Raw genomic sequence first — 25,977 nt, forward strand, 5'->3', positions numbered from 1 at the left:
TTGTCGATTTGTTTTGACAGTTAATAAAATAGATTAATGAAAAATAAATTAATTGCAATGTTGGGAGAGGTGAGTTGAATTTCATTTCACAGAGTTACTGCAGGACAAATAAATAACTGTTGAATGATCCTTGCTGGAATTACATGTTTGAGAACCATTACATTCAGACTGAACTACGGTGACCTTTTGAGGAAAGGGCTCCCTCTTCAGGGCAGAGAACAGAACTGCAACAACAATCTACATTAGTTCTGTATATTTGAGTCAGAAGGAAGAAAAGTAACACAGCCGACTGTAAATATTACGATTTTTTTATTTTATTTTTCAAATAAAACAAACGGCACAATTATCCGAGTAAAAAAGTATAAATAAATAAATAACTATAAATTACATTCACATTAAAAGGCAATAGAAAACCATGAAGATTGACAACAATTTGAACATGACTTAAAAAAGCAAAACTACACTGACAGAAACGTAAATCACGGCCGAATGTGAGCTACAAAGACAGGATTCAAGCTCTGCTGACAGAGACCATCTTGAAGCCTCTGACCGTGGAGTTGATGCCTGAGAGTGCCAGGCTGGCCTGCAGCATCTTTGTTCCCACCTTGTTGGGGATGAAGGTGATGCGCTGCTTCATGCTCCTGCCTGGACGCAGAGGGAGCATCCTGCAGGAAGAGACAGAGAAGATATAAATGACTTCACACACTGTTGAAGTTTGCGGGTGGCTGACACTGGCTCCGAGTTTGTTTGTGAGAGCTACGACTAACTCTGTGAGTGGAGCACGCATTATAAGATTTTATAGGTCACACACCCGAGCAGCCTAAAATAAACCTGCAGTGCCAGTAAGTAATTATCAACCTGGATGTCAACACAGCAGAGGAACGTTCTGTTTTGTCCTCGCCACGCCTGCCCGAACACAAACATAAGCGGAACAGTACAAATGCAACGAGCCAACATTCCTTCAACAAAGACAGACTGTCCTCTGTCAGGTCAAAGTGCCACTCCTATATTTGAGCATTCCTTGTTTTGCAGCCATCCATGAAGTGCACAAATCACTGAAGTCATTCAACAATCAACATGTACAAGAATTCATTCGTTCTTACCTGAAGTGGGCCTTGCCCTGAATCAGCCCGGCTCCAGCCACAGTCAGTACTCCGCTCACCGGGTGAGACAATGTGTTGGTGAAGGCCACGATGGCAACCTGCTCTTTGGTAGGCACAATCGAGTCTTCATCTGCAATCTGAAGGACAAAGGAAGTGAGTGAACCCTGATAATCCCCTTAAATGACCCTTCATTCCACACCACAGGAATGAAGTTTGAGCAGCAGGTAATGTGTAATAACTGTGTACCTGCAATAATAGTTTTTATTAATATGCCACTTCCATTTACTACAGCAGGTGTCTGTATGGCGTGTGAGCGTGAAGTGCATGTGTGGAATGTTAAATGTACTGTTTCAGGCAGTTTCAAGAGCTCTACAGCTCATTTCTTTGTAGAATTTGTGCAATAACAATACATTCTGTATGTTTCCTGCAACTCTTAAGCTGCTGCACCATCGCATCAGAGAAGTAAATATTCTTCGATGCCTTTGTAATCATTTCATACAATAGCCCTTTGTCTGTCAACACATATATGGTATCTAAAAGTTCAGATTTTTGCTAAATGAATTAAATTAAAGTGATGCATGTTTGAACAATTTGAAATACAATACCTGTATGGTGAGCTGTGGGCTGGCGATATTGAACTCCTCTGAGGCCAGGACTCGCTCACGACTGGCCAAGTCCTCCAGGACGACTGCGAGGTTGATCAGGTCGTCACCCACCACATCCTCGTACTGTGCTGGGAGGATGTGCAGGTGAATAACCTTGACTGGAAAGGCAGAAAGAAATTAAAACCACAATCTCTCAGCAGTAAACGTTTGAGTCTGTAGATGAGTGAAAATGGGGGAATTTACCTTCCGTGGGTGCCAGTTGTACGACACCGTGTTTTTCCCAGAAGGTGTCTGATGGGCTGTGGTTGTATTCTTTAGCCTGGGCGTTCAGATGCACTTTCATCCTCTTGGCCACCCTCCCCTTGTTGATGATTTTCACCGTAAAGTGGACGGGCTCCCCGGCAACAGGAACATTATCCAGGGTCAGGACCACTAGCAGGCCCCTGGATGAGCCTGTGAAATGAAGAAAGCCAGTGCATGAGATGACATGTGTTTGAACAGATGACGAGTCTGATTATCGCATTCAAAATTCAAAATTACCTCTGCTCAAGTCCTCTGACACTGTGGAACTTCTCGATGAAAGCGTTGAAGTCGGGCCTATATTGTGACGGTTGAAAGAAAAAACGTAAGTAGTCACGCCTCAGAGCAAACATTAAGCCGCTTGATGAATGGAGTTCTGTTTTTGGCTCATACTTTTGATGAGTTTGTAGTCTCCTGTGATGTTCTGGTGTATGGGGAAGCCAACAGCTTTGGTGCAGATGAGGGATCCCACTCTCTCCGTGTCCGTGTAGTGGCTGACCACCCGACCCTCGCTCACTACGACTGAGTGGACGTCGGCGTTCACCTCGGCGTAGACAAAGGGGATGTCAAAAAACAGGTCGATACGCCGATCCTTGATTGCTTTGACTGGGGCTGGGCCACAGCAGAACACTCCTACAATAAACGAAGAAGGAAAGGAAAGTTATGGCAAGAGAACAAGTTCAAACATGACCAGAGAAGTGATCGATTTCCCACACACCTCCGCTCCTCTCCTGGGGGGTCGGGTCAAGAATCTGCCAGCCATCCATTCCTGATCCCAGATCGCAGCGGGTCATCCAGCACTCCGCCCACACATGGAAGTTCCTGTGAAGAAGAGACAAAACAACACATCACAAAGCATGAATAGACTTGCTTCTCAAAACGAAATCAATGCCATTCAATTGTGTGAAAAAAAAGTGCTTTTTAATAAGCCAGGCTCGTTTTCACAAAAAAACTGTTGATCATATATTTGGCATGTTAACAAATTAAAAGGGTAAATCACCACTGACCATATGCTGTCTTTGCTGTGGTTCAGCTTCTGCCCTGTTTCACTGTAGTACTCCTCAATCACCAGGTTGCCATTGGTGTCGTGAGCAGAGTCAAAGTTTGTGATGACGCGGCAAGGAATGCCAAGAACTCTCATGACTGAGAAAAAACAGACGCAGGCGTTGAACACATTGCGTCATGGAAAAAATGACATCAATCATGATGTCGTATAGCACTTGCTATTGAAGATTTGTACAAAAAGTACTGAGCAGTAAAGACGAACGACTGTGTGACTGATATGATGTGATTACATTTCAAAGGTTTTATCATGATATAATCACCTGTGCACATGACGGCTGCAAACACCCAGCACTGTCCATACTTGACTGGTCTGTAACCGGACTCAGCCCACTGGGTCAAGATGTCCCCACTCCCCGTCCACAAGGAGGGATTAAATCCATCTTTGTAGTCCCCTTTCCATTTCCCTTTCAGCACCCCGCGGTCGTCTTCACTGTTGATCTGAACATGAACGAGACGATAAATGCAATTTTCCATCTTTGCGCGTCAGTTCCAAAAGATTCCAGAGCAAACCGGGACATCTCACATCCTGCCAGATGATTCTGATCCTTCGTGGCAGTTTAATAACTGCTGTTATCACCTGTTTAACTGCAATAATCACAGCGTGCCATTTTGTTTTCAACCCTTGGCACGAGGTGTGCGTTCAAATGCACAACACGGTGTTCCAGTTCAGGCCCCAACATGCTTTTAATAAGCAGAAGGACGCTTCATGGTGTGAAGTTGATGTATTCATGTTGTGTTTATACTCTGAATCTGTTCGCACTCACCATGGCAGACACGACTCGGCTGATGTAGACGGGGTTGTTTCTGTTCAGGTAGTCAGTTCTTCTGCTCTTTTGGTGCTGAGGGCTGACTTGGAGCAGATTCAGGCACGCCTCCAGAACACCGGGCTCAAACTACGCAGGTAGAGAGGAAGAAATAAGAGAATTAAATCAACATTTACTAACAATTTAGAGCATATTCTAATGAATGAATAGACAAATATATGCTTTGTGGTTAATCCAACTCAAGGATCAAAAGTATATCCTGCAAGTGGACACAAGGAATACGTGATAATGAAATGTCCCTCGAGGCTAACCTTGTGATTTGTGACATTGGGGCAACATAAATGAAATTGACGTCACTTGAAATGCAATCGACTAAAACAGCACCACAATAAATACTACACGTATTACTTAATGGAAATCAACAGACGAAGATAGTCTGTTCGAAATGTTTAGATGTTCTGTACGTGAGAAATATCTGGATGTTCACGATATTCACAAGAATTTCTGACAAATTAGTTTACTGGACATATTCAACCGGCCCAAAATGCATTTGTGTCTCTGCAGAGTGTGCAGTGCCGGACTGTCATAAATGATGCCGAGTGATGTTAAGGTACAGTTAAGAGGAAACAATGCAGGAACTCACATATATGATGTACTATAGAAAAAATATAAATATAAAATACTTAATTTGCCTTAAAATAATACTGGCAAATGTCAAATTGAGTGGATGAGTTATATATATATATATATATATATATATATATATATATATATATATATATATATATATATATATATATATATATATATATATATATATATATATAATTTCATTCTTCTGTATTTTTTATTAATGTTTGAGATATGTGTACGCAACATCAGGATTGCTACTTAATTTCGTTGTACTTTGTGCAAAAACTTCTGATGAACTTGTTGTTTTTCATACCTGATCGAAGGACCATGGTCTTGACACAATATTCATAGATGTCCCGATAAACAGCAGCCCAGAGTCGTTCTGGATGTACTCTTCTCTCTGGTCCTCAAAGGGAATATACACAGCATCCTCTGCAAGAAACAAACACAACAATACATTGAGCACATCCTTGTGCGTTGACATTTTAAAATGCATTGCTACATTTCTGCTTTGGTTTGGCTGCAAAAATCACTTTGAATGAACTTCGTAAAAAGCTTCTGATCGGTTGACTCACCACGACACCAGGGATTGCAGAGCAGGATAAATTTGCCGAACGCGCAGATCTTCTTTCTGCCCGGAGTGAACACATACAGCTGAAATCTGTAGTGGCCCACCGCGGCGGAGGCAGGAGAGGTGATGAACATGGAGAGGTTCTGGAGGTCCCGGCCCTCTGGGTCAACATAGGCTTTCCAGTGGGAGGAAGAAACCTTCTTGGAGAAAGTGACTGGCATTATCACATACAGGTGGCCTGAGGAGAGAAGAGAGACAATTTAGCAACGGGATTTCAATTTCGTGGGTAAGTCTGGTTGCATACAATAGCCGTTCAATAGCCCAAAAATACAAATCTAGACTACCTAGCATAACTTTGACCCTCAGAGAGTCGGTCTTGGGGTTGAAGGGTCGGCCCTCCAGTTGCACACTGATTCTGAGTGGGCCTCCTCTTCGCAGCACCAGGCTTTTGGAGCTGCTGAAGCCCTCTGTCCTGTGCCTCTCCAGGTTTTCAGATTTTTCCAAGTTGACATTTTTTATTTTCAAGTCTGCAAATGAAGAACAAGAAGTCAAGATACTGCTAAAGAAAACCGCGTTTACCTGTTAGAAGCCACTGGAAGACAGAAAGCGAAGAAGGCTCCAGTTAAACGACAAACGAGTGGAGAAATAGATTGCTTGCATTCTCACCTTCCATTTGTTGGTGTCTCTTTGTCTTCAATGCAATGACATCCCTGCTTTCACCCTGTGCTGCTATATAAACCTTTGCCCCACCTTCTGAAAGGGTGGGGCAAAGCATTTCACTCGATGTGTCAAATTTAACTGGTTTTCCTCAATTGTTACTAAGGCGTCAAGTCATGTGTATCACAACACACGCCACAAAGGGGCACACCACTCCTTGCTTGAGTTGCAGACGGAAAGTTGAATGCGTAAAGTAATTACGTAAGCAATTAAAGTCACCCAGTTCAACAGGCGGACAGAGCGTCACTACGCTGGTTTACTGGGCGTGAACACTTGCAAGATGCTGCAAAGTTTTGGAATGAAGATATGAGACCCGTAGCAGGAGGAGTACTACTATTTCATTGAGCACAAGTGAAAAAGCAAACTAGTTATCTCTTCATACAATTCACAAACTCTTAGTTTCTAATACTAAAAGTATTTTTTCACAGCATGTGACATAATGTTATAGTGGGTTCGTTTGGCATCATGATACATGTCTCTGCCCTTTGAACCCTGTGTGAGATTCCAACTAAAGCTGGTGCAAAATAGTCTGAGAAGCAAAAGGTATTTTTCAGTTAATAAATCACTTCATTTGTTAAGCATACCCGTGTGTCTCTGGCATTTTTGTCACAGTTTTAGGGCCGGGCAAAAGCTCACAACTAAAACTCGATTTTATAGAACAGCGATTGGCTCGATCAAATTCCGAACTCCCTCAAGTCTACAAGGCAAAAGTCATACATGCCATTTAATTGGTAATATTTTGTCAGACACAGTCATGCATAACTAGGATATTTCTCTTTCATCCACTGCCCGCCGCCTAGACATTGTGACACAAGGACGCAGTGACTTCTGCCCCAGTACAGGGGCGTGGGGGTGGTGTTTCCGGTGGTGTTCAGACTTGCCTCAAAGACAATATAGCTTTATTGCGCAAATAATGTTCCATGGTAGTCATCCACTATGCTGCACATGTATGTGCAGCATAGTGGGTTGGGAGGCATTTTTGGAGAATGAAGTCACTTGAAGTCACGATAATGATTGTTGCTCTGTCTATTTATGTAGCTGGCGTCTCCATGTCACATTGTTAAATGTAATACTTGGTAACATATTTTAAACATAAACATGAAAGAAATACTACTAATACCCTGCAAGGAAAGTTGGCACAATGGACAATTTTAGGATTTTGAGCCGCTAGCTGCGTGGCTCTGTGAAAGAGTCAGAACATCACTTTGGTCCAGACTGAAATATTACACTGTTGAATGGATTGCTTTGACATTTTACAAAACTAGGTCAAGGTTCATTGAGGATGAATTGTATTGATAAAACTGGTAGATCAAATTAAGCAATCTGATTGGTTCATATCTGTGATGCAATACTAGTGCGATGATGTCAGTATCACTTCACGTATGAGAAAAAACTACTTTAAGACCATTATTTCGTCATGTTTGCTTAGCGACAGGGATAACTTCCGCCAACACGGAACATGTTACAGACAGAGAGTAACAAGGTTAGCTGATAAAGGCTAAACCCGGCTGCAAAACGGCACATAGTTTAACCTTATAGGCTGTGGTAATGCTTCAGATTTGATATTTCAAGGGTCCTTCTGCTGTAGCAGGTCAAGGCAGAGCTCAAGTTAATATATTTAAGAACATTCCATCATATATTATAAACTGATCATGTGTTTGACAAGCAAAGCTTTAATCTGCCAATAACTACTTTCATTTCAAATGGAATTAGTGGAGTTCAGGGAACAAAAACACAATTATTTTTCCCTGTGGAGTAGTAGCAGCAAGTAGAATGAAAATACTCAAGTGAAAGTATTTAAAAACTGCGTCAAACAGAAGTCGATACTGCACTATCAGGCAACGAGGTCGACTAAATCAACAAGGCAATGACTGAGTTGGAGCTCAATGCCTTTTGGATGCATATTGAATTATAAAAATGATTATTAAGCTTTGAAGAAAAAACAGGAATCGGGTTTGACCGAAACAGAAATTCATTCCGTCCTCGTTAAATATATAATTATGGCACACATTCGGCTTTTGTAAATCATAAAAATGAGTACATTGACAATAACTTCAACATGCACATCCAGTATTGAACAGTTGACATTTTTAAATACAAATTATTTGATTGTATTCTGTGGCAGCTGGAGTAACATAGCCCTGGTAATTCAAAATCCATCAATTCTACAATCACCCAAAATAGCAGCAGAAAAAAAACACTGTATATAAAGATATTGACATTTAAAAAGGGGAAAATTTGCCTATTTTCATATATCCAGGTAAGGGACACAATCTGAAAACGCCTGCAGCTGTTGCTGATGTTCTGTGTGTCGCAGCTGCAAAATCTGTTCTTCCTTCATCCAGCGCAGTCACTTGACGTGACAATGACGTCGTTGGTGGTCGGAAGAACTACGGAATATTTCAGCATGTCTCTGGGTAGCGAGAGGGCATGCACTAGATGCCGCTCAAAAAACCTAACTTCTTTGTTCTCTTTGCTTTTATTGTAAAATAGTTACCGTTACTGTTTCCAACAGCGAAAACGGCATCACAAAATATAAGTGCACAGGATGTTACGGACGAGGATTTGTAAAGTGTATATTTCACAGTGTTTTGGCTTGACTTATTGGCCGATTTAGTCGAGCCAGAGATTAAGGCCGAAGAAATGCAGCGTGGAGCACGTGGCCCGGCGGGAAGCCTCCAGAACCTGAGCAGCCGAGAGCAGGTGTCAGAAGCTCAGAAACGATGCATTCTGGGACATGTAGGAACTGCCTGAACAGCAACAGGAAAAATGAGCTTCACCAGTCAATATAGCACGCACTGAGGAAGTCCTTCAATGGACTACATTTACCATCAACACTGATTGGATCGCCAGGTAAAAGGTGACAAATGTTTCCTTTAAAGCAGATGTAGTCTAATACTAATAACGGTGTGCACATATACTGGAAACTTGGTGTGAGTTGACACGCAAAACGATATACACTGTTCTCTAACATTCATTTTAAAAAGGCAACATTTAATAATTCTGGGAATATTAAGAATTATAAAAAGAATAATGCAACTCATGTATTGTCTGATACACGAGTTGGTCCGTAATGAGAAAAACAAGGTGATTTTTAAGCAGCAGTCCTTGGCTTATTATAAACAAGGAAGTCCGTTATGTCATGCCACACGTTGCTGTCACGATAGAGGTAGTTCATGGAGGACTGCAGTGAGGGCTGGAGGGTGTGAGGGTAATATTCAAACAGCCACAAGACAATGCCCCACACCAGCGTGGCAAAGAGGGGGAAAGGGTCGTGTTTAGGCTGGGCGACGAGTCCTTTCTCTACAGCCAGCCGAGAGAGAGCGAACAGGATCCGAGACAGCAAGTACATGTTGATCTAGAGGAGAGCAGAGAGTTTTAACCCATTGATAGCTTGAGTTTATGACGATGTGTGCTCGTTGATGTACGAATAGGGCTTTTTGGTCTGCGGGCACATGGTACCTGGCTATTGATGTTGTTGTTATCTCCGAACACTAACCACCCTCCGACACAGGCGGCCAGAAAGGAGTGAGACTGCAAACTCTTCCCCTGGCATCTCTCCTGCAAGGCTTGCAGTCCTTTGTATGTGAACACAAAGCATGCCAGGTTGCGGGAGTGGGTGTACGTGGCCTTCAGAATGGCTTTGAGCTTGTCCTTCAAACTATTAGCGAGAAGAAAAGACTTGTTTAGACTTTAGAGATGTGCATTGTGATAGCAAGGGACTGTTTCTTAAACAAAATAATTACAGCTCAATTCCTTACCTGCCACTTCTGAAGAGAAATGTCATTACCAGAGCATGTGGTGCTCTGATTTTGGCCCCATATCTGAGTGAAAAAAAACAAGAAAAAAATGTCAGTGCTGTCTGGAAACACAACTGGCTACAAAACACGGTCAAGCATCCTCAGTGCTGCTAGTAGTCAATACAACCTGCTGCTGATTCTATTTGTTGTCAATTGTGTCACCACGGCTGCTGCAGGCTGCTGAAGACAGCCACCACTGTAGTGCTACAGCTGTGCAGACCTGTTTACGAGCTAGCTATGTGGCAAAGAGGTGAACTACACTAAGTTAGCTTAGCTAACTAGCTAGTTTATTTAATCGTTTTACTTACACGGCGCCGTTTCTGAATCCTTTCAACACTGCCAACGCCGCTTTGTACTTCTCTTGCTGCAGCAGGTTATTGACAGTATACAGAAGAGTTCTATTCAGATCAGGACCTGCCATGACTTTCACTAGGAGCAAACCGGACAGTATTTTATGTTGCACATATTCCAGCACGGTGTGTCACAGCGAAAATGTGCCGTGGTGCAGCATTATAGCTTAGGTTCCTATGTAAACTAGGCTGTGTAAACTAGTGTGGTGTGTTTATGTGAATTAACAAATGATGTTAAAAGCGTTCCTTCATTCCTCGTCATTCACTTTTAAAGCTCGTTGAAGGCCATTTGTAAAGTTTAACTGATTCATTAATTCATTCTCTATGTGAACGTATTGAATAATGTATCTAGAGGGGACTGAATAACCGTTTTGCAGTGGTTGGAGTATTTAGATCGCTTAAATGTAAATACTAGCGGATACGAAACTGTAAATAATCCAGTTCAAGTGTAAATCCTGCATTCAATACTGCCCTAATGTAAGTGTATTATCAGCATGAATTCATTTAAGTGTGAACAGTAAAAGTAGTCATTGTGCAGTAAAATGTTACCTATCAGTGTTTTACTATTAGGAAAGAAGAAGTAGGAGAAACAAGAAGCATGGGCATTTCCTCAACACATGATGGAACACTTAATCATTCAATTTACCAGAAGCATTCACATTCAAAAACACACATTCTGGAGATATGGTTTTCAATGGACAGGGAGGGTATGAAAAAAATTGTAATCTGAAAAGTAACTAAAGCTGTCGGATAATGTAATGTAGTAAAAAGTACAATATTTGCCTCTGAGATGTAATGCAGCAGATGTATAAATCCACATTCAATGGAAATACTCACTGTGCTGCCGTCTGACAACAGTTACAGAAGTATCAGCTGCCATACCGCCTTCAGAGCAGCTTCTTACCTCAGACTTGGTGAGTAACTTTGGTAATTGCATTGGTCATTTAGCTTTTGTATATCACATGTGTAAGAGTGAGTTTTAGGAATGTCTCAAATAAGAATTGACCAAAGTTAATTTAAGGGCGGACACACTTAACACATATTCTGAACCAGTCGCCGAGTCAACACCCATGCTCACAGCAAGAAGCATAATTAAGAAATGCATTTAAACATTACATTCTGTGCTTTGCATCCATAAGCCGCCTTCATTCCTTCTTTTTCACAGGAGAAAGCATCGGTTAGTATTCACATCCTTTACTCAAGTCAAAGTAGTGATACCAAAGTACCAAAGTCATGCGTTCAAAATATATTATTTGCAAAATACACTTAAAATATGGAAAGTAACAGAACTTGTGCAGAATGCCTGTTTCAGAGTGGTATGTTATTGTACTCTTAGATGTCAATCACTGTTGCATTAATGTGTAAGCAGCATTGAGGCTGTTCAAGCATTGTACTACCTTGAACACTATTTTTTAAGGGGACAATATGCAAAACAGTTGACGACTTATATTTATTTAGAAGGAAAATACAAAGGCAATGAATTGTGTGTTGAATATTGTGAACAAATGTGAAAAACGCTGCTTTGATAATAATTAACACTTCACACGTGTGCTGCAGGAGCCCAGTGTTTAAATCATTTTATTACTGTTTTTCATCTCTCAATCAATCCATTCCATTGGTACATGAAACCCATCCTACAAATAAATAATATCCAACCAATGGCTTCCACTTATCAAAAAAGTTAGAGCTTCAAAAAACAGTGATTACACTATCAACATGATTTACAATGCAATCAGCACAACTAAAACACTATTTTTGCATATTTCTATACATTTAACTGCTCCATGATCTGGAACACAGCAGTGATTAAACAGTGAAGTGGTTAATTCAACCGGTTTGGAGTGTCAAGGTGCTGAATTATTAGTTGTAATCTGTTAAAATATTCAACAGTAAACATTTTAATTCCAAACCTTTTTTTTTTTTTTTTAAATCATGGTTTCTTTTTTTACAATAATCTCTTCACAAGTCTGCAAACCAGTAGCTACACACTAGGTTTTGAATGTATGCGTGTGCATTACTGTCAGTAAGGGGATACATGTAAGATAATGTGAAACATCCGACACAATATAGTGTAAAGTGAGCAGTAACTGGTATTGACTGAGCACCAACACACCCGTCAGGTCAAAGAGGGAGAGCTTACGTTCTTTCTTCTGCAGCATCAACACCATGGAATAACATACAGCCACATGGTTCATACATGAGCACAACATCCTTTTACTGGGAATTTAAATTGAATTTCCTGAAACTTAATGAAGATTGTTCAATGATCTGGATACACATTGAAAATGATACCATTTCATTTGCACCATGCTGCCTATATACATACATACACACACACACACACACACACACACACACTACACAGCTTGATGCTTTGACAGATACAAGTCGTTAAAAAACATCACTTGACAGATTTCTTTTTTTTTCTTCAAATTTTGTATTTATGATTGGAGTAGCCGAGCTACCTTTGTGTTCATCACAGTGTTACCCACTAATATGATAAAGGACAATTTAATAGTGACCACTGATGTGAAAATGTGTCAGCATTTCGTTAAGAACTGATCACACTTTAATGACTTCGACCTTTAAGTCAAATGGTTTACAAAAAATAATTCAATAAAATCCTTTGGTAGATTGTTTCCATAGTCATTTTCTTAAAGTTACGCTCTACCTGATACTAAAAAGAAACTTTAAGTTTGATGTCGACGGAGCTATTTTTGGAAAAGACGGGAAATGCACTAATATACTACTGTACAAATCTGAATACTAACACCCTATAAAACTAGGGCCACTTATATATATATGTATATATATATAACATTAATTCAAATCTTAGTTATCAACTTATGCCTGCAACTCAAAAGAGGTCCACTGCTTGGGTGAACATTCTCTACTCTGTAAGTATATTTACATAAACTGCATTAGTCACTTTAACACAATAAACAGCATCTTCACTATTGATCTAGAATAATACTTAATTCTGGACATCTACCAGAGAATGGGCTACCTTTCAGTGGGAATAGGTCATTATTCAACAAGTCATTGTTTTCTTTGACATAATGCATCCTAAAGCGCCCACTTCATTAGTAACAGCGAATAATTATTAATAAAAAGACTCTTTTCAGTCTCCCTGACTGGTAAAGGAAGTGACCATTCGTGGCTGATATTATACAGAGCGCAGATCACTTTGGGAAGGCAAAGTACTACAAATCAAATCACAACCAAACCAGTTTCACCAAATACACCTGCAAGCATGCAAATGTTCATATTGAGAATTGAAATAAATGCCGAAACTTACCAAAGTGTTATAAAATGATCAAAGAAATCACTGTTTTAGCTCCATTATTGGCAAAATTGTTTTCTACAAAACTATTGCACATAAAAATACAACTTCTCTTAAGAACAATCACAACCAACTTCCTGCTCACATAACTATGTGCAAACTAGTTCAAAGATTCAACTCGTTAAGAAATCAACCTGTGAAAATAAGAGACATTAGCATTACAATTAGCATGATCATATTCATCAAAGTTAATCAAGAAACTGTGTATGTGCTACGGGAGTCAGTCAACTGTTTCAAAAAAAAAAGAAAAAACACCATCTGTCCATTCATCCATCCTTTCAACTGAAGAAAAATAAAAGTTATAACCATATATGTGCCACATGTTGCTTTTAGATATGAACCTTTTTTTTTTTTTTTCAAAACGCACACATTTGGTTCTTTTTCTCTAAAATTGTTCATTCTAGTGCATAGACCCGACCAAGGCGGCTCTTAAGAAGTTACTACTGCACAGATTCACGGATGTACGTGCGGAGACGGCACTTGAGCAACGCAGAGCGACCGCAGACATGACGGCGTGAGAGAGGCGTCTCTTCTGCCTCCAGCGCCTGATAGCGGGCCGACCAGGACTAAGAGAGACATCAGCTGGATTAGGGTGGAACTCATCGTGTAGGGGAGAAGTGAAACAGAGTCAGGAGGATTCACAGGTGTCTTGTGGGGGAAATGAATGTGTGACAAATCAGCTTGGAAACAGTTCTTACAGCCTATGATAATGTTATAGAAAATGAAGATTTGCGTGCCCGTCTACCAGTTTAAAAGCAGCTCCTGGCCGCAAGAAGAATCTGAGAATCCGTTTTCTCTTGTCTGAAATGGATATAGCTCCTCCATCCCATCCCTTGGTGCATCACTCCTGCCCAAAGCCTTCCGTCTCCTCTATGGCGAACATGAGCTTCTCCTTCAGCTGCTCATAGCTCTTGTAAGGAGGGAGGTCCAGACGATTAAAGCTATACAGAGAAAAGAGAAAGAAATGAGATGACTCTTCATAATTATATATGTATATATATATATATATATATATATATATATGATGTAGCATCTACTAAATAAACAGAAACTGTATGATGCAAGGTACAACAACTATTCTCACACAGTATTGCATAACTTCAAATACCAAATTAAAGCCGAACAACAATGGAAGGCTGGTGACTGGTTGAATCAGAAATGACTAAGAGGGTTTGTTCATTAAGGTTTGATCCTGCATCTGGTTGGACATCTGGCCACATACCTGACGTCTGAGGACTTCTATGAAAGCAGAATAACTGGCCTTACCATGTGTGGCTTCGTGGAAGCCAGTTCTCTTTGCCCACTTTCTCGATGCAGAACTTTTGAGGGCCGTTGCTTCCTGTATTGAATCAATAACAAGCACAAAGACGATCAAATCGAGAAGTCAATTCTGATGCGATACATACGGTGTGAGTGAGTGAGTGGCGTACCCATCAGGTCAGCGAAGCCACCAACAGGAAGGCGACAGGTTCCTGTGACAAACTGCAGCAGTCTCATCCTCTTCTCGTTGTCCATCTCCTTCACAAACTGTCAACAGATCCTTCTGTTAACACCACGACGCAAATCCAGTACGACAGACTATTGTTTTTTTTTAAATCATACATAATTCACCTGAATTCTCAAGTTTATCTTTGTTTTATGAAGAGTTTTTGAAAATCTTCCAGTGAGAGCTCAGTGAGCCCAAGGAAAATGAAACATTGAGACGTCAAACTGCACGACTATCGTGCAATATTAATCTACGGTAGTAAAAGTAGAGCAAAGTCAGAAGGGAGGAATGAGAAAGGGCTGTTTTGATCTTGACGTTTGACTGAACAGTGCTGCTGTACCGACCTGCCAGAACCAGAGGATCTGTTTGCTGCTTCGGGCATAATGCCTGTAGATTGTGTTTCTCTGCCAGTCCACCAGGTCGATCTCCTGCATCCCACAAAGCATCACCTGCAGGCAGGAAGGAAGGAAGGAAGCACAATCTCATAGATGGGTGATTCTTCATCCCAGCAGGATCAACACTTTGGAGAACCCACACAACCCAACACATAAACATGTCCTTCGTTGGTGACGGTGGGTGAGAATAGGTCTACTTGTTTCATTACCTCTAGTTCCTTAGCATCAAAGTATTGAAGGTATTGCTGTGGCAAGACTTCATTGAAGCCCTCAAAGAATGCTTGAGTCTGCTCCTCCACACCTCTGGACAGCCTCCACTCTGCCACCAACCTGCAGACAGAGGTATGACCAGAAACATAACGCAATCAAACAGAGCTCAAGGAATGAAGATTTGTGGTCGCTGAAAATGAAAATCTTAATTTGAGTATTAAATCATCATAAAACAAATTCAAATTGTGATGTATTCTAACATATAAAACTGTCTACAACATGGTCAAAGTTGGACTGAAGGAGATATATCAATGTGTTGTACTGTTGCAAGTCAGCCTGGGTAAGACTTGCAGCAGAGGATGCATCTCTACCTGATGTACTCCTCCTTATTTTCCTCCGTTACTTGGACGTCTCCTCCGTCTGCTTTCAGCTCGTGGGTGGTGACCTCCCCCAGGATCTCTTTGTCAACGGAAAAGAACATCTCCAGTCCGCACTCCTCTATGTTATTATCCCTGCAGGGCAGAGAGTCATTATCATTGTTAGCAAAAACTAAACCTGCCTAAAAGTACCTCCAAACATGTTAATGATACATCCTGTCTGTTTGATCATGTAAATGTGCTGTTTCACTGGGGGCTTTCTTTGTATGTTTCTTCTTAGAGTCTCGCAGGTTACCTAGATACTGGTTGGGGTTGAGGAACAGTCTGGCACATAAGCCAGGTGTTGATCTTTAATCGAACTCCTGGCAAGACAGCAAATAACAACTTTTCCTTTAAAACACCAGCTCGACTAACCGCAGTAATAAATGTGGCAGGATATATTGGTATGAACCCAGATGTGTAGGAATTGGGGAACAAATTGATCGTACTTGTTAAGAATATGGTGCTTACATACTTGAATCCAACAATGAAATATCCTAATGAGTGTCTTCACTATGAAACCAGTTCAGGGTACATTTTAAGTGACATAAACGTGCCGGTCTGTTCATCCGCTCGTGCAAACCGTCCCAAGTATTTTTTTTTTTTTTACATGTCATGTTTCTACACGTCACATCAGCTTTCCACCCCCCATACTGCACAGCATGGCTCGTATCCCCAGACCTACTTGATCCAGATGAGCGAGTTGTAAAACTCTGGATCGATGGACTCCAGGTCTTTGAGAGCCAGAGGTTTGTTCAGAATTCGCTTGTAGAAGGGCAGTGAGAAACCTGTGTCGATGAACTTTCCATGGAACAAGGCCTAGAAAGTGAACAAATGTATTACAAACAGCCGGAAACAATTAAGACAAATTTCTATCAGCCCACGTGTATATTTTTGTCATTTGAGATCTGATCATAAGAATAAAATGCTGCATGATTTACACATTATGACACAAAAACATGCTCCATCCTGTGGGCCAAAGTAATCATGACATCGTGTTCACTTCAGACACAAAGTCATTGTCTTTTTGTAAATCACGCATGTACCATGGCGATGAAGCGTCCTATGAACTTGAAGTACTTGAGGTGATCGGGGTTGATGTAGGACGCCGGGTTGATCTGCAGACAGTAGTTGTCCTTGCCAGCATACTCAAACAAACAGTACATGGGGTTCAGTACCTCATGAGAGAGCAAGAAGAACCATTCCCTGAAAATAAAACAACGGAGGACAAAAAAACAATGACGTGGAAGTGCTCGTACTGGTCCAGGTGGTTTGTAAAATCCTGTAGGTCAGGTTTTAAGTGAGAAATTAGATGTGCTGTTATTATTACAACAGTTTTTGTATGATAAGGGTGGTGTCGACAAAAACTAAAGATGAGAAGAAAACACACCTTAGGAGTCATTCAATAAGACGCGATTGTGCAAACAAAAGACTCAGTTGACATTACCTGGCCACACCTCCGTAGTCCAAGCCTTCCTCTCCAGGAAAAATGATCCACAGCCTCCGCCTCAGATCTTGAGGGTGGAAGCTCATGATCTTCGAATGCAGACAAAGAATTACAACAGTTACACACCTCAAACATTGCCGAAACAATCCTGCTAAACGGAGAAGACCGTTTACGAAAACGATTACCTGTTGAAAGGAATCCTCAAACAAGGTTTTCCTGGAGACGTTAATCTTAATGTGCTGCGGCATCGACAATTGCTGAGAGAAACAAACAAATATGCGCATTATAGACAATATGAAAGCTTTGAAAAACAATGAACATTAACTTTTAGCTTTGCACATCATTCGGGTACTAGAGACATGCGTGCCCACGAAGTAGCAGCACTGAAGATAAAAGAAAGATACAACAATGATGGGAGACAACAAACGCGTTTCAACACCTGCGGTGCAGCACGTACCTGACACCAGAACCTGAAGTATTGCACTTTGGCTTTGAAGTCCCTGACATAGGTTATCTGCGGCCCATTCTCACTGCGGAAAAGACAACAAGCACATTTAGTCAATGTAGGCACATGTTTTGAAATGGGACATGTTGCTGCCCCTGTATCCCAGCATGCCGTTCAGCGATGCTCTAATCAGGCTTTTAAATCATCATCGTAATGAGGATCATCCGAGAGGTATTCGACTTGAGCGCGTTAAGATTTAGAACATTGAAACGAGGACTTACAGTGAGGATTTCCCTGTGCGAGGGTCGATGTAGGTTGTGGTTCTCCTGTTGTGGTCTACAAAGTAGGGAATACCATCTACTGTGAACCTCATCTCCCAACCCTCTGGCAGGGGCTTGTCATTCAGCAGCCTGAACAACACAAACACACATGAATACATACATCAAACACAAACACTGTTGAAGACACGATGAACAGATACACATACAATTTACATTGCAAGGGAATCAAATACATCTTAATTGCAAGGCCTTTAAGGATTCAGTGCAAGCTCCATTAAAAGAAATCACTCCCTAAAACAACAAACATGTTTGAAGCCAAGCAATATATTTGAAAAGATGTACGTTAAACCTGCATTCTATATTTTCAGACCTTTAAGATTGTTTGCATGCGTTTGTCCACCTACTGGTGACTCATTACAGGTTAGGATAGCTAACATCCTGGAGCAGATAGAAGTCATTTCCTACTTGAAGATAGTTCATTCCATGTATTCCTAACCCTAAAAAGAAGGTGCACGTGTGTGTCTCCCCATTCTCCATACGTCACTGCTAACGCCAGCTAGGACTGATTTTCTACGCTCAAGTGTTTTAGAAATACTGGAGCTGAGCAAGTTGCTGACACATTAGCGCCTCTTACAGGCAATAAAACAAAACTACAGCTAAGTCAGGCAGAATCATTTACAGTGAGCTACAGCAGTATCAAGACACACGTAACACACAGGCATACACTCACCCTTGTGTCCTGGGGTCCTCCCACTGCGTCGCCCGAGTAGGGTGATGGACAAAATACACTCGGCCGTTGGTGTCTGTTCTCTTCTCTGCCATAAAATAAAAATAACACATGTTTTAGTTAAATATATAATTCTCTATCAATTGACTGCAAACATCACGGTGAAAATACCGTTACTGTGTAAACTACAGCTAAAATAAAACATAAAAGCTCAGCCATATTTACCCCAGCCATGTGGCAGTGGTCCCAGCGGGTCAAACTCTTTGTTGGCCGTGGCTGCTAACTGGTCTTGGAGCTGAGCCAGAGAGAGAATGGCACACATGTTAAGTCTTAAAAAAAAATATATATATAAACGCTTCAAAACTGCATTTGTCACAGCATGTTAAAGCATGAATGTACCACGAAGCAAGGGTAATTGACCTCATAGCATTGTGATTTCTGTTCCCACTGGGTGTTAACAGCTCTTAAGTTCCTGAACCACGTGACTGTAAAAATGCTAGCCATAGCAGTCCATCGTTCGGATCATACGGTCATCCTGGTTTGTGTCTGTGTTAGACCTGAGAACCACATTAGACTTCAGGGACACTGAGAAGTAGTCAAGATGCCACACATGTAAACTAGAGATGGGAAAAGAAACGGCTCAGATGGGGAGAGTTCACAGCAGTGTGTCCTATGCTGGGGAACCCCTAAAAGTCTTTATGGCTTTATTGTGAGAAGAATTATTTCACGCAAACTAAATAAATAGAATAGGTGTGACCTTTGCAATGCATGCACAGACCGCAAGGTCTGCAAGGAACTGTACATTATTGAATGTTTTACGCCAAAAATAACGTATTTTGCTCATCGTTACTTCACTCGGATGTTTGAGCTTCACTGTGCAGAGTGATGTATGTTCAGCAGAGTTTGACACTGAAATGCAGCTTTCACATTCATCTGGTGGAGGTGGAAAGTTTCTCTGCGCTCACCATTAATCTGTTTGACATGTACATTCTTTGCATATTCAGCTACTCTACTCCATAAAAACATATCACAAACAAATGATTATTCAAAGCAGAATATTTAAATAGATCATTCAAACAAATACATGTTCAAACTGCGCTTCACGTGCAGTGAGTGAAATCTCTCACCCCATAAATGAACCTCTGGTTGAACTGCTGCATGGCTCCCTGCAGCTGGCTGCGCTGGTGCTGCCACTCTTCATAGTTACGCACCGACTCCTGCGTGGGCCGTTGCCACGTAGTAGTTCGGGTTATGTGGTCGACGTAGTACACCCGACCCATCGGGTCCACCCTGCGCTCCCACCTACAGGACAGCGAAAGTAAAAAGAATGTAGGCCAAATCGTAGATGTGCCCGAGGGCTCCGCTTGACATTCGTATCAATACAGTGCACACTTGTTTTAATATGTTCTGGTATTATTATGGACATTAAATCTAAAAACGTTAAAAGTGGACTGGAACACACAGAGTGATTTGCAGCCTTTAACTGTGCAAACAGAAAAATAAAACATGTCTGGACTAATCTGACATTTTTTATGGTTTACGACTGCACACAGTCCAACCGAGCGGAGCACATTAGTATTCACAGGAAAACAAAAAATCAAGTGTGTTGGTACCCTGATGGCAGAGGGTCGGGTCTTTCCCAGGTCGTCCTTTTCTCAATGTGATCCACGAAGTACAACCGTCCGCTCTGGTCCGCCCTTTGCTCCCACCTGTAGACACGATGTAAACGAGTGAGCAAGGACAAAGCACAGGGAACTGATTCTGTCACTGACAAATCTAAAAAAAATCTTGAAAATACATCAAACTCTGCTCCACGGTACGATAAGAAAACACAGAAATATTGCTTGTTAACAGTGACTTCAGGGAGGACCTTCAGAGCCAAGTGCAGTGCCTTGCTCATTTACCCTGGCGGTAAGGGGCCGTTGATCATGGGTGTGATTCTGGGAGTTGTTGTGGCCAGAGCTGCTGAGACAGAGGTCCCCGGTTTGGGGCCACTTGCTGTCTGGGAAGAACCTGCGGTCGCTGTCGTTGTTGCTGTTGTTGTTGCTGTTGGTGTTGCTGTTGTTGTTGCTGTTGTTGTTGCTGTTGTTGTTGCTGTTGGTGTTGCTGTTGGTGTTGCTGTTGGTGTTGCTGTTGCTGCTGCGGTTGGTGTTGCGGTTGGTGTTGCTGTTGCGGCTCTTGAGTCATCCTGCTGATTTGAACATCCACTAGCTGACGCCTGAGAGGAACCATCAGATGCTGGACCTTCACTCAGCTCACTAGGGGAGGAGCTGCTTGAAGAGGCTGGGGAGAGGAGTGGGAGGATCGCAGAGAAGAAAACCGTTAAATCTGTGAATTCCTTCGCAGAGGTGTATTTGGTATGATTGCAGTTACTGAACACACAGTGCACACACCATTTCTGTATTTGAAAGATAATCGATGTGTGCGAGAGTGTTAAATGACTGTTGTGTCAAATTGTAAATCGCTGACGTAATGTAGCGAATGTCGTATTGTAAAATCTTTGATATCTTGTGCTTTTCCTACTCGGTGAGGCTGTTGGTCTGGGAGGCGTAGGAGGAGGAGGCCGGGCTGGTCTGGGAGGACGCGGGCCGTTGGAGCCCCCTGGAGATCGGGAAGGAGAACCCGTACCATTGACGGCGTGACCATTCGGTACAATAACCCACTCCTCTGAGTCACTGGAGGGGGATGTGTCTCTGCTTGACCTGGGGATCAAGATATTTTCTGAAGTCATTCTACAGGTATACAAGGAGTGCTTTCTTTAAGTAAACACACAAAAAGAGATTTGACCCAAGATTTGTACAAAGAAGCACGTATATGTATGCCTATAAATAAAGGTTTACTGCACCTGTTGCCAGTGTCTCCATTTCTTTTTGCAATTCCATTTGGAAGAGTAGCTAGAATGAGAAAAAGACAAGTGACATCATCAATTTGGGATGTTACTGCTGGTTATTTAAGAATTGTGAGAAAGATATGTACAGAGAGGCACATTTCATAGTGAAAAACTAAAGTATGACATATACGCCAGTCTCCATACATCTGTGATGAGTTAAGTTGGTAATAAAAGAAATGGTTAAAGCATTTTTTTTGTTTTTTACAAATACTGATGACGATCAGACAAACTTAGAAGGGCAATGATGGAAGTCTCTTAATAGCAGCTAAATCAATAGATTTTTTTTTTTGTTCATGTGTTCAAATTGTTCCAGTGGTCGACCTAGTATGGTGGCTTTGTGTGGTTCTTTACCATGTTCTCTCTCTGCCGAGGCAAAGGTTTCCGGGTCTACCTGCATGCCGTCGAGACAGACCGACAGGTCGCCGACAACATCCCGAGGGTCTCTGTCAGAGCACAGCTGCAGCGTCTGCACTACCTCACAAACTGCAGAGGGTACAGAACACAGTGTTAAACAGGTGCTTGTAATTTTGCAAGACTGACATCACGCTTCATCACAACAAAATGAAAACAGATGATGCTGAGGCTGCGCTGAGGTCGTAGAAATTACCACTAAATGTACATACTTTTCCCAATAAAACAATAAATCATTTTGTAATCGCCTCTTTCTCTGGGTGTTGAGAGTATGGGGCTCTATGGCAGCGTATGTCACTCTTGTCAGCTCAAACCACTTTGGTCACATGGGGTGTAACAAGCAGCATGGCCTCCAGGGGCTACTGGCAAGGTTTCTTCGAATCTTTTTTTACTCTCTGCAAATGAAAAGGAAGCAGCTACATAGAGCAGGGACCAGCCTTTTATGTAACCTGCTTTGCGTATGCCAAGGTGAGCCATTGTATTATGCTGTAAACACAGTCCAAGCAAGTGGAAGGTCATAAGGTGAGGTCTGAATCCCAGGGAAAGGAGAACCTAGTGGTTACTGTGCATGTTGGTTTTTAAACTCATCAAAGCCCAATAAAGCAGTATCATGACAAACACAGGCAGATATGTACTCTTACACAAGTGTGCAGAGTCTACAATGTGTGCAACCTCTGTCAAACACATTACGTGGCTGACAGACGTAAACACAAAATGAATACTGAAAGTGAGATTACAAGGGATTCACTTTTCATTACCCTGAAATAAAGAAGTCATGTGGTGGGAACTTTGTCCTGAATGTCTCTTAATACTCCGTGGGACTCAACCCGAAGAGGCTAGACAGGTATTCGCGTCCAAACTACCAAATAGCCTTGTGCTAAAACAAGATTGATAACACAACGTTGTTGGTTCGACTTAAGGAAACGCAAGATTAGCCAGGAGAGTCGTGTGAACTCACGTTTCAGGTCGTTAGCCTTAAGGCTCTCACTGATCTCCAGTAGGCCCACTCCCAACAGGATGTCTGCTTTCAGTGTCTGGTGGCTCCAAACACGAAATATCAGCTTGCTGACCGGAGTAACAATTCTGTAGATAAGCAAGAAAATGACAAGATAGTCACCACCAGAGAAAAAGATGGTTGGCACTAATGCTGAAAGGATTCATAGTCGTTTGTTTGACATCACTGCAGTTCTATAGAAGACAACTGTAAGACGTCCCTTCAAGGCTTTAGGGTGGCAAACACAGACACATTTAAAGATTTGAGGTACAGTGCCACAGAGATTTACAAATAAAATGCCTCTGAGGTAGTGTATTAGTTTCACCAGTTACTTACTTATCTGTACACACTGGGCCCTATCTCCATGGCACAGAAACCACAATACGGTTTAAAGTGTTGGGGGGGCTGTTTTCATTCAGATACATCAAATATTCATTCAGCCCTCCAAGTATTTTGACTGCCCTCATTGACACAATCACCAAAGTCCCAGCTCAGTAACATTACAAAAGAAACAGACCTGAAACTGAAATGCTAATAACCCCAGAATGTTGTATGTAGTTGAAATTCAGTTCAAATCATATTTGTATTCCATCATCTGATACTTAATAACCTGATTTCTCTCCTATGACAGTAACAGTAGTCGTACTCACACTGTGACAGCCTGTTTCCACTTGGGACTGTGTGTGTTGTTGCACTTCTCAGTCCTCTTTGACTGGCCATCCACGGTTACCTCGACATAAGGGCTGGGACCAAACCAGTTCTTTCTGTTTTCCTTCAGCTTTGCTGAAAGCACTAGAGAGGATAAAACACCACGGTGAAATTGTAGGTAGTATAACTTTCCGTAGATCTGATCACAATGGATCAGAAGTTGCATTTGGTAAAGATGCAACAACTTGCTAATACCATGAACATAAATACAAACCACCACTTCCTGTAGCTTCGCTGTACCGAAAACAACAGTCAGCGACAGCTCCAAAAACGTTTTTTTAACGACAGGAACTTAAACATCCCATAGCCTTTAGCTTCCTATAGCCAAAGTCAGACAATACTGAACTCTACAACTGTATCAATTCGTCAAATCTGTGTCTAGTTTTAGTTGATAAGCGAGCTTACAAATATTGCAATGACAACTGATAAGTTACCTGTGACTTGTAATTGGGCCTTCATGGTTCATCCATAACACTGAAGCCTGGTTTGGCTACACCGAAAGGATCTGCAACAAATGCAACCAGTGACACCAGATGTAAACATGGGACACTCTGTGCAGGTAACCTTACAGCGTGATTAGGCTATTGGGTTGCTACTGTCACTGGAAAATATAGCCTGGCTTTACATGTGATAGCAGTATGGATTGATGAGACTAACCGAACAAAGGGGCGTGTACGACTGGTTTAGATATCTGGAGACATTAAAAGAGTTTCATTGTGGTGATGCTAAAATATATGCAAATATATGCAAATATATGACCTAACTTTTGATCTTCACAATAAAATCTAAGCAAAACATGTCATGTGAATTTGATTTTTAATATGTATTTAAACTAAACTGTGGGCACGTTTTTACATAATTGTAACTGTATAATCACACTGAAAGGCAATGACATTTTTATTTAACCTTATTATTGCCTGGCATTGTCTAAGTCACCGTGTACAGTGTTATTGTATACACTCTATGTGGATTTAAGATCATTCTAATGTCCAGACCACTAAAATGCATGTTCCCCACTGACATAGTTAGCGTAGCTATTTCAAGAAACCACCATACGTAACCATAACGGAAAATCCCATCCTTAACTTGGCTTAACTCACTAAACCGTCTTTGCTAATCTTAGACAATATCCTTTGGCAGGACAATAAGTTAACTTATTTTAAATACTAGACAACAGGGATAGGTTACAGTTTAACAGACACATATTAAGTAGATATCAGACAGTAACATAAAGTTGTAAAAGAGGCGATGTGCGCCCTGCTATCTGTAACATGAAGGCAGTTACGTTACAATAGCTTAGTAGCGTTATCTGTCATGTTAGCAGGGGGTTAGCCAGGAGATTTGTTGTCAAGACAACTTCAAACACGACCCATTAGAAGAACAACAGTTTAGACCGTGGTATTGCTAAGGTGTATTATGGGTTGTAATCTAACGTTGGTGTTTTTTGTGAATAACTGAGAGAAACCGAGAAGTTCCACCACCTGGGGCAACTTTGTTCTCCGACGTCCTGAACAGCAACGCATAAGCTAACCGTGCATTAAGTAACGTTAGTAATGCTAACACCACACGGCTCCTCGCGCAGCTTCGATCGTTCAGCCAAGAATATATCCTTCTCTTCGGTGAAAGACGAACACTGGATGAGCATACCTGAAAGAAGCAGACGATAAAGAGCCAAGCAGAATTCAATTTCGGCTATGCCTACGTTGACAGCCTGCCATCACCATAGCCTTATGTTCCGCTAGCCAGAACATGATCAGGTTTTCCGCTACACGTTTTTCACAATAAAATGTTGCCTGATCTGATTTGCAACCTCAGTAGCTATTATGGAGTGTATTCATGGCACTCTGAGGACCGTGAAACATTGAACCCTCTGGAGAAGCTATTGAACCTCAGGTTGCAATTGTTATACTGTAAAATTGAGAATACTATTTTCTCTTGAATTACTTACATTAATGATTAATGGACTGTACTCGGTCATAACACCAATAATGACCAAAGCCTGCCAGAAGAAATGTGTGTTGCTAACCTTTTCCCCTTTCAATCATGTCTCTTGCCCATTGGATGTGTTGTGTAATTATGTTATTTTACTTCACAATTTAGCTATAACCATTGCTATTATTATTTTTAGTTATCATTAAACGTATTAGTAGCAGTAGGAGTTGTAGTTGTAGTTGTAGCAATAATAGTGTTATTTACACTTTTATTTTGAAGGTTAAAACGATATGACGTTGCAACTGATATTGACGTCACCATAAAACATATCTTCCTAACTAAATTATATAATAAAGAGTGATTACATGCATTTTTTAATTCTGG

At 41.4% G+C, this 25,977-nt stretch overlaps 3 protein-coding genes across 3 annotated transcripts; all 3 read right to left on the bottom strand.

Annotated features, from left to right (window-relative positions):
- Positions 1-292: 292 nt before the first annotated feature.
- tgm5l (transglutaminase 5, like) lies at positions 293-5,714 on the bottom strand (the record flags this gene model as incomplete). Its single annotated transcript, XM_079266132.1, has 14 exons — positions 293-665; positions 1,104-1,240; positions 1,709-1,866; positions 1,952-2,161; positions 2,249-2,305; positions 2,402-2,641; positions 2,727-2,830; positions 3,016-3,151; positions 3,334-3,511; positions 3,838-3,966; positions 4,784-4,902; positions 5,046-5,279; positions 5,386-5,568; positions 5,708-5,714. 14 exons carry the CDS (start codon positions 5,712-5,714, stop codon positions 512-514), a joined length of 2,046 nt encoding a protein of 681 aa, XP_079122258.1. The 3' UTR covers positions 293-511.
- A 1,956-nt stretch (positions 5,715-7,670) lies between these two features.
- pxmp4 (peroxisomal membrane protein 4) lies at positions 7,671-9,998 on the bottom strand. The gene is made up of 4 exons (XM_079266356.1): positions 9,867-9,998; positions 9,520-9,582; positions 9,221-9,419; positions 7,671-9,116 (listed from the first exon to the last, which is right to left on the bottom strand). The coding sequence occupies exons 1-4, from the start codon at positions 9,977-9,979 to the stop codon at positions 8,853-8,855; spliced, it is 639 nt and encodes a 212-aa protein (XP_079122482.1). The 5' UTR covers positions 9,980-9,998; the 3' UTR covers positions 7,671-8,852.
- A 1,470-nt stretch (positions 9,999-11,468) lies between these two features.
- Positions 11,469-25,376, bottom strand: itcha (itchy E3 ubiquitin protein ligase a). Its single transcript, XM_079265845.1, has 24 exons — positions 25,309-25,376; positions 24,096-24,166; positions 23,604-23,745; positions 22,918-23,042; positions 21,900-22,031; positions 21,504-21,552; positions 21,182-21,360; positions 20,563-20,941; positions 20,272-20,367; positions 19,786-19,960; positions 18,884-18,953; positions 18,662-18,746; positions 17,932-18,060; positions 17,663-17,735; positions 17,391-17,462; positions 17,206-17,294; positions 16,805-16,964; positions 16,444-16,577; positions 15,714-15,854; positions 15,342-15,462; positions 15,082-15,186; positions 14,682-14,778; positions 14,518-14,590; positions 11,469-14,192 (listed from the first exon to the last, which is right to left on the bottom strand). Exons 2-24 carry the CDS (start codon positions 24,118-24,120, stop codon positions 14,093-14,095), a joined length of 2,751 nt encoding a protein of 916 aa, XP_079121971.1. The 5' UTR covers positions 24,121-24,166; positions 25,309-25,376; the 3' UTR covers positions 11,469-14,092.
- Between the last annotated feature and the right edge of the window lie 601 nt (positions 25,377-25,977).

The sequence above is a fragment of the Melanostigma gelatinosum genome, assembly GCF_949748355.1.
Source record: "Melanostigma gelatinosum genome assembly, chromosome: 3".
NCBI classification, from domain to species: Eukaryota; Metazoa; Chordata; class Actinopteri; order Perciformes; family Zoarcidae; genus Melanostigma; species Melanostigma gelatinosum.